The 7,730-nt window shown below is 50.0% G+C and overlaps 1 protein-coding gene across 10 annotated transcripts in view; it reads left to right on the top strand.

Annotated features, from left to right (window-relative positions):
• LOC122535505 (proton channel OtopLc) overlaps positions 1-7,730 on the top strand; it is a 41,393-nt gene that overhangs the window by 20,353 nt on the left and 13,310 nt on the right. Inside the window, exons 1-2 of one of the 10 annotated variants that reach the window (XM_043667093.1) lie at positions 4,941-5,953; positions 7,285-7,511. The exons of 6 other annotated variants lie outside the window; for them this stretch is intronic. In XM_043667093.1, coding sequence (XP_043523028.1) covers positions 7,315-7,511 — 197 coding nt within the window. In that variant the 5' untranslated portion in view covers positions 4,941-5,953; positions 7,285-7,314. Of the gene's footprint in view, positions 1-4,940; positions 6,233-6,522; positions 7,512-7,730 lie in introns of those variants that run through there. 3 more of the 10 variants (XM_043667091.1, XM_043667092.1, XM_043667094.1) reach the window with 3 other exon arrangements.

Here is a 7,730-nt window from a genome sequence, read left to right on the forward strand (position 1 = left end):
CCTTGCGATATCATCTGTTGTTATCCATACCATCTATTTAACGAAAATGCTGTTCGAAACGCAAGCATTAAATCAACTCTCATTAAAATGAATTCTGATTGCAGCTAGACAGCTAGTTCTAATGACGAGATTCAATGCACGAGACTGTTTGATCTTCCTGCAGTTACACTTTGTTTACGAGTTGATCAATCATCATTAATCAAACTTGGTGAACAGGCGAGAAAATGAGAACTATTTTTCTTTCTTTTTCTCGCGACTTTCTCTAAAGTGGAGCAAAAGCAAGCGAGCCCTTAAACTTACAATTAGTTTTAGTCGATTTTCTACGCACTCTCGAAGCTTTGACTTCCTTTTCTTTTCTTTTTTTTTTTTTTTTTAAATTCGAGATACCCTGTACAACGATAACATTACACGTTACCGAACGGTTTCGCAAAGAGCGAGATTTATCCGTAATTACGTAACTGAATACATCTGGTCAGAAGTAAGGAAGAGATCACAGCCACGTGCAGGTATGTTAAGCTTCCAGCACTTCCGTTATCGCCAAACTGTTCCCGGGTAGCCTTTGACTGGCCGAAAATAACAACTCGCCAACTCGGTTTCGTGTTTTACGATCGCGTGGCGCGAACGCGGCATTTCCATGGAAGCATTTCGACGAAGCACGTTCCCGTTTCCTGTGCGCGATTTTCAACAATTTCACTCGCCGTTCTCTCGCTTGCTTGATCTCTCGCTCCGGAATTTGCAATCCGATATTTGGAATTCCCAACCGAAATGCCCACGAGCTTTCGTTCTCTTTATTTAATTTTCTTTTTTTTCTTCATCTTCCGTTTTTATCGAAACTGTTTAACGAATTAACAAAGAGAACGATACAAGACGACGTTTTGACTTTGACTTGAGAGATTTCGTCTGGACTGGACAAATGCTGGAAACATGCTTCTCGTCTCATGAACCAAGACGATCGGTAACCAAATTTTCATGGGAATTTTAACGTCTGCACACTTACTATGGGTCCCATAGAGCCAGAGTTTATTTCGGGAAAGATGGTGTTGGTGTTTGCGAGGATTTGTTTGAAACGTCACGGTCCACAGGTCCCGAAAAAGAACCCATTGTAAATAAACACGTATCCGGCTATAATACGAACAATTCGGAGATCGATACAGTTGTGCCTGCGAGTCGAGAGCAACAACTCGTTCGAATTTACTCCGATCTATCGAACGATTATTCGTTCGAACAAATTCGAGCAAGGACGCATGGACGACGAATCGGTGATCGAGAGTCGTCAGGTTCGTGGATTCGTTCTCGAAATTGGGAGTGATCGACCGAGGGAGGAAGTGTTGGCAAACGCTGAGAAGCACGTGTCCCGAAAGGAAGGAGAACGCACAGGAGAAGGAAGTAGTACACCCTGAGAGTTTCGTTATACGTATCAGGCTCTCGTCGAACGTGCTGTTACACGCAAGGCCCTCCACCGCGGAGGAGAATTCATTCTCGTTAATATGCACGGTTAAAGAGGAACGTACGCCATCTTGGAGCAGCCCTCGGGCGAACTCGCACGCTGCATCCGAAGAAGGTAAGCTGCGTCGACGACCTCTCGAGGTCCGCTCGCCGATCGGGGGCAAAAAGAAACCGGGCGAACTCGCCTCGAATTTCTTTAAAAGGATCGACCACAGCCTCAGGAGAGAGAGAAGGGGTCCGCGCGTGGAACATTTCGTGGACAATTTCAAGCGTCGATTCGTACGAATTTCGAGTAGCCAGAGTCGGCAGAGTTGTTCGAGAAAATGGGTTTCGCATGACGGTGAATTTGTTTTTCCCATCCCAGAGGAGGACGAAAATTTTTCGATCGACTCGATTAACGTCGTAAATTTCCTTTCAAATTTTCGGTTCTTGCGAAAAATATCTCATAAACATAGAAGGAGGGGATTAACCACTTGCGCTGGCAACTGATTGCGGACCATAACGAGTGACCCAAACCGTATTACAATAATTTGTCGCTTTCTTTTTCTTTTTGAACACGTCGGTATGAAATCATTGGATAGAAATTATTGAGAAGTAGTAAATTTATCATTTACTTTGCCTGGGTTATACTTAAATATACTTTAGACTAAGAAAATATTGCAATTTTGGGACAAAAAAATTCTCGACGTGCATGGCACGTCATTCAAGTGCAAGAGGTTAACCACGTTGCGCTGGCAACCGATTGCGGACCACAACGAGTGACCAGACCGTATACAATAATTCGTAGCTTTCTCTGTCTTTTGAACTCGTCGGTATGATATCACTGGATAGAAATTATTGACAAGTAATAAATTTGTTATTTGTTTTGCCTGGGTTATATTTAAATATCCTTAAAACTGAGAAAATATTGCAATTTTGGAAGAAAAAATGTTGTGGCACGTCATTCCAGCGCAAGAAGTTAACATTGAATTCGTGTAAAAGGCGAATTGCAGAAAAAACGTTGAGAAGTTTCGAAGGGAAGAAAAGATCTCTTGCCAAACTCTCTCTCTCTCTCTCTCTCTCTCTCTCATCCAGGATTTAGTTCTAGAGACGCGGAATCGTGGCAGCACTGCCAGCGAGACTCGAAATCAATACTCGGCTGTGCGTGAGTCTGGCCTGTCGCAATCCTTGCAACGCGATATTACAACACGCAGAAAAATACTAGGGGGCACCGGTATTGCGCCGTATCGGTGACCCGATTCGAATCGTCGCTGGGAAGTAACGCGATCGTCCCCCCGCGCGTTTACTCCACACTTTACTCCCGGCCATCTTCTTCTTCTTCTTCTTCTTCTTCTTTTTCTTCAGTCCTTCGTCCTTGACGAAAGTCAAGGAAAAAAAAAGCGAAAGGGGAAGAAAAAGAAAAACGAAGAAAGAAACATTAGCCACCGGTCTTCTCCATGTCGCGTGACGAGCTACATCGAGATAATTCTCACGCGACCATTTGTACGGATTACTCGCAATACTGTGATTGCGCCCTCGAGATTCCTCGCCAACGTGTTACGTGCGATACCCGTACACCGCCAGGGTGAAAAACCCTGTCCGACGAACGAGAGAGAGAGAAAAAAAACCCGGGAAAACTATAATCGAGCTTGGCGTTCGTGGCGATGGACGGTTGCCAGGTACATATTTCGATCGTCGAGCCCCTAACCGGACGCTGACCTCTGCAATCGGATAAACATCTCCGCGGACCGCTTGCCCACGCGTGACGGACGACGTCAAATCTGTTACTGTCGGGGCACCGCGAAACAGAGTGGGTACATGGACTATTTAAAGAAATCCTCTGCAACTGATTGCGAGATTGTAAGATCGAAAAGAGGAGGTCGCTTTCTCGATGAATTTCTCCGTGATAGAGATAGAGGAGCGAAGGGAAACGATCAATGACCGCGGTGCCTCGCCAATCATCGACGGGGCGAGAGACAATCCTTCCGATCGCGATCGTAATCGAGGGGGCTGATTTCGAGTCAAGTCGGCACGAAAAGGGTCGTACCGGTGGAGAATTTTGTGGTAGGGTAAGGTTACTGACCTCGGTGCTAGCGTTATCGAGCGGGTCAGTGGGTCGCAGAACCACAGAGCACATCGCTCTCCCCTCCCACCGCCCCACCGACACCTTTGCCCCCCGCCATCCACCCCCAGAGCCCCCCCGTCTCTACATCTCCTACCTCTCACCGTTCCGGATCCTCCCGTGGGAACGCAGCCGAATGTGCGCGCCAGACTCTTCCAACTTCCAGGCAACGCTTTCGCAAAGAAGACCTCTCTTTCTCTTTCTCTCTCGCTCTTTTTCTCTCTGTTCGCCACACTTGGACGGAATTAAAAACTTATCGGGACAGGGATCTTGCACGATCTTGCGGTTTGGCGCGGGAGAACGAAAGGGGAGAAGCCGCGAGTCAATGGAGACCCGGTTTCGTGGTACGGGAGAAGGGAGCTGGGTTGAAAGTGATCGGTCGAACTATCGACGAAACAAACCGTCGACCAGGCTACTCGAAGAGATGGAACCTGGGATAGAAAAAGAGTCGACGCCGAGGTATTGTCATCTCGATCGCTGGAGGAGATGGATCTTTTTGAAATTACTATCACGACGAGTCGAACGTAGGATGTAATCTCTGTCGGTGAGATATATCGCGGTTGGGCTCGAGTTTTCGGGGGAATTGATCGCGAAAATGTCGTCGAGTGGGATCGGCGATAGCGCACGCGTTTCCCATAGAGAGATTCGAGAGACGTGGCTCCCTCCTGACAACGACGACGAGTTACCGGGAAAGGGTGCTTCGCTACCATTCTCACTAACCATAGACAGCGTAGACTATACTCGAGTGGGAGTAGGAGGCTGTACAAAGGCCGCTGGTAAATGCATCGATGCCGCGTCTTTAGCATCCACCATGTCCGGTAGAGGCTGAAAATAGACCTGAGAGGATATTTAAATAACGCAAGACGGGGATAAAAATGGAAAAAGAGGACGTTGCCTGAATGTTTATTCACCGTTTATCGAACATAGGCGAGGGGGCTCGGGGTCTGAATGGAACACGCTCGCGAGAAAACGAGACAAAGGGAAAGAGGAGTTTTCGTCGACGCCGTCGTGGCTCCGCGAATCGAAAAGAGTTCGCCCTTGACGAAAGGGCCTCGCGGAGAGATTGACGCTGCGAGAGTTTTGCTCGTCGTACGAATCTCACGGACTTTGCAAGAGTCTACTCCGTAAACCCAGTGACCGCGATTGCGAGAGCAAGGACCGAGGAACGAGAGTGGACGCGCGTTGGCGAAACAGATGAAAGCACGGAGTCGAATCGGCCGGAATCGGCCGTGCCTATCGTAATCGATACTGGATCGTGAAGACGACTGGAAGCCTGGCAGCCATCGAGAATCGCCGGCGGCTACACGAGAAAATAGGAGAGAGAAGAAAGAAAGAAAAAAAAGTGTGTACATGTGTGAGAGAGAGAGAGAGGGGGGGGGGGCAGGAGGGAGAGAGAAGAGGGAGAGATGGGGTTTTGGAAAGAAAACAGAACGACGTGCACGGGGAACACGAGAAAACGGGGACGTGGAAAGTACGAGGAGAAAAAATTCATGACGCGACGCGAGATTCCGAGGGAACAAAGGGAGTCGCAGCCTAGGAGGTAGCTTGGCAGCCGAGAGGAATCATGGTGGAGGATTCTCGTTGGATCACGGCGCGCGCGAGACCACAGCCAGGGGTGCAGGAGGGAAACGACGGTGACGCGCGAAAAAAGGACAGGAGGAGCGAAAGAGGTGAAAAAGACGGGGAGACACACGGTTGGGGAAAGATTCGCGAGAAGGAGACGAGAGACATTGGGGGAGAAAAAGAGGCTGGGCACGCGAGAAAGGGATAGGCGAAAAGTGCGATATAGAGTGAAAGCCGCGGATCGCAGTGCGCTTGTGCAAGAAGCTGCCGCTGCCCGGGAAGAGACCTCCCGGCCAGCCTCAGTCTCCGGGATGCTGGGGGCGGCGATCGTGATTCTACCCCCATTTCATCGTGCTCCGATAACATAGTCCATCTCGCTCGGCTGCTGTCCGTCCGTCCATCTCTCGCTCTGCTCCCGTTCCTCTCGGATTAACCCTCGACGCTTGTGTTTACGCCCGCCATCGTAAGGTAGACTCCCTTTCGGTGTCTATCTCCCTCTCTCTTTCTCCTACTCCTCTTCCTCTTCCTCTTCCTCTTCCTCTTCCTCTGCATCTATCTTTATCTTTCGCTCTTCCATTCTCACTTTCTTCTGCCTCCACGATTCTACGTTCGGTACGCGACTTACAAATCCTCTCTCTCTCTCTCTCTCTTTCTCTACCCCCATTCTCCGTGTCTGCGCCTAGCCCTCGTCCCCTCTCCTCTCCGATCAGCATCACAACTTCCTCTTTCTCTCGCCGACCTTCCATCCTCCATCCCTTCTCCGTCTCTCCGCTTCACACCCTTTTCCGCCGAACCCTGGGTGCAGTCACCGCGAGAACCTTCAGCCAACCACCTCTCCAGCAGGTGAGCCTTCTTGGCCGTGCACTCGGTGACTGGATAGTTGGTTGATTCGTTCGTTGGGTCCGTCATCGTTGGTTCGTTCGTCGTTACGTCGGCGTTCGCCGAGGTGTGTGCATTGCACTCGCGTTGGTAATCGTGGCCGCGCGTTGCTCATCGCCCGTCGCTCGTCGCTCGTCGCCTGTCGCCTGTCGCCTGTCGCCTGTCGCCACATCGGCCGTCGCCTGTCGTCGTGCTCGTCATCAGTCATCGGAGCGAGAGTGCTCTCCATCCTCCCAGCTTCAGGTTCGATCGTGTGCACGCGATTTTCCATTAGCTCGTTCAACTAAGTGCGCGGGATCAGAGAGAGAGGAAACCTTTGGGGTGGTCCATAGCTTCGTTCCTCCCCGACCTCCTTCCTTCTTTACCAACTCTCACCCATCGTTCTCCTCTCTTCTCTTCTCTTCTCTTCTCTTCTCTTCTCTTCGCTTTGCTTTCTCGCGCTTCGATTCCAGCTCCAAAATTTCGTCCCTTTCGACCTTTTTTTCCTCCCCTCTTTCCTCTCTCTTCAAACGAGACTAGTCGACTACACACAGGTCGATAAATCTCCTCGTGGTAAAAAAGGCGTTCTTTCGTTGAGATATCTTTCGCTGAGAAAAGAGAGCCAGAGAACCCTCGAGAAAGTCCTACTACTACTACGCTCTCGTATATATATATATATATATATATATATATACATATATACCTTGTTAAAGCTCGTACACTATCATTCATCTGATCGTCCTTCGAGGGGCGAGGTGAGGCGCGGGAGGTGGGCACGCTCCAAGAGCGATCTTTGCCAGCGAAAAGTCCAAGCGACTCGGCGCGCAGGCGCGTGATCCGCGGAATCGAATAAACAGACAGCAACAATTTGGGGAGAGAGAGAGTTTTTGACTCGCGCCTGCTGCCCTCGTTTTCGGAATGGTGTCTCGAAATCCTCCATCCCTAGAGTCGACTCCCTGGCGCGTCGCGCCCCCATCCGCTTCCGTTCGCGCTCCGTTCGATTCGATTTCTCTTTTTCTTCACCAGCGTTCAGCCAGTAGTCAGTAGAGTGTTGGGTCGACGTTAGGCGTTTCGAGTTCGGTGTTCTGAGGGAAAGATTTTTCAGTTGAAATATTCAGGTGCTCGATAACTCGAGACTCGTGCTCGCATTGGCGTTCGCCAAAATGGCGGCTGTGTGGTAGTCGAGAGCACATTCCGCGTTCAGGAGTGAGCGAGTTCTTTTGGATCTCGGGATAGGAGAAAGACCCCCGTCTGGCGCTTATAATATTCCCGTGGTGAGAGAGATCCAGCCCGATTGCTTTTGCCGATCCCGTTAGGATCCATTGTGAAGGGAGAAGAAATCCGCGATGGTGGGTGGTGGTGATTGCAAGGTCGCCACTGTGGAGGTGGAGGCAGCCGCTGCAGACAACACGGCGACGCTCCCGGTGACCAGACCTCTGAATCCGCAAAACTCGTCGCCAAACGCGCAGGACAACGCCGAGAAGAACAACGCGGCGAACAAAGAGATGGAGCTGAAGAACGTGCGCTCGACCCCAGCGAAAAAGTAAGACCAGCGGCCGTAGACGTAGAGAAAACAAATCATCTGGGAAACGCGCGACACACGTCCATTTCCATCTTTATGTTTCTTTTTTTCCCTCATCTCTCCATCATCGACGCACCTCGCTCGTACCCAGTAGTCCAAATCCAACGCGCGCCGACCGTGCTGTCTTGTCGATTGCCTCAGGTTCGTTTTTCTTCTTCTTTTTTCTTTTTTTTTTTTTTT

Source organism: Frieseomelitta varia, unplaced genomic scaffold (assembly GCF_011392965.1).
Source record: "Frieseomelitta varia isolate USP_RPSP 00005682 unplaced genomic scaffold, Fvar_1.2 scaffold_730, whole genome shotgun sequence".
NCBI classification, from domain to species: Eukaryota; Metazoa; Arthropoda; class Insecta; order Hymenoptera; family Apidae; genus Frieseomelitta; species Frieseomelitta varia.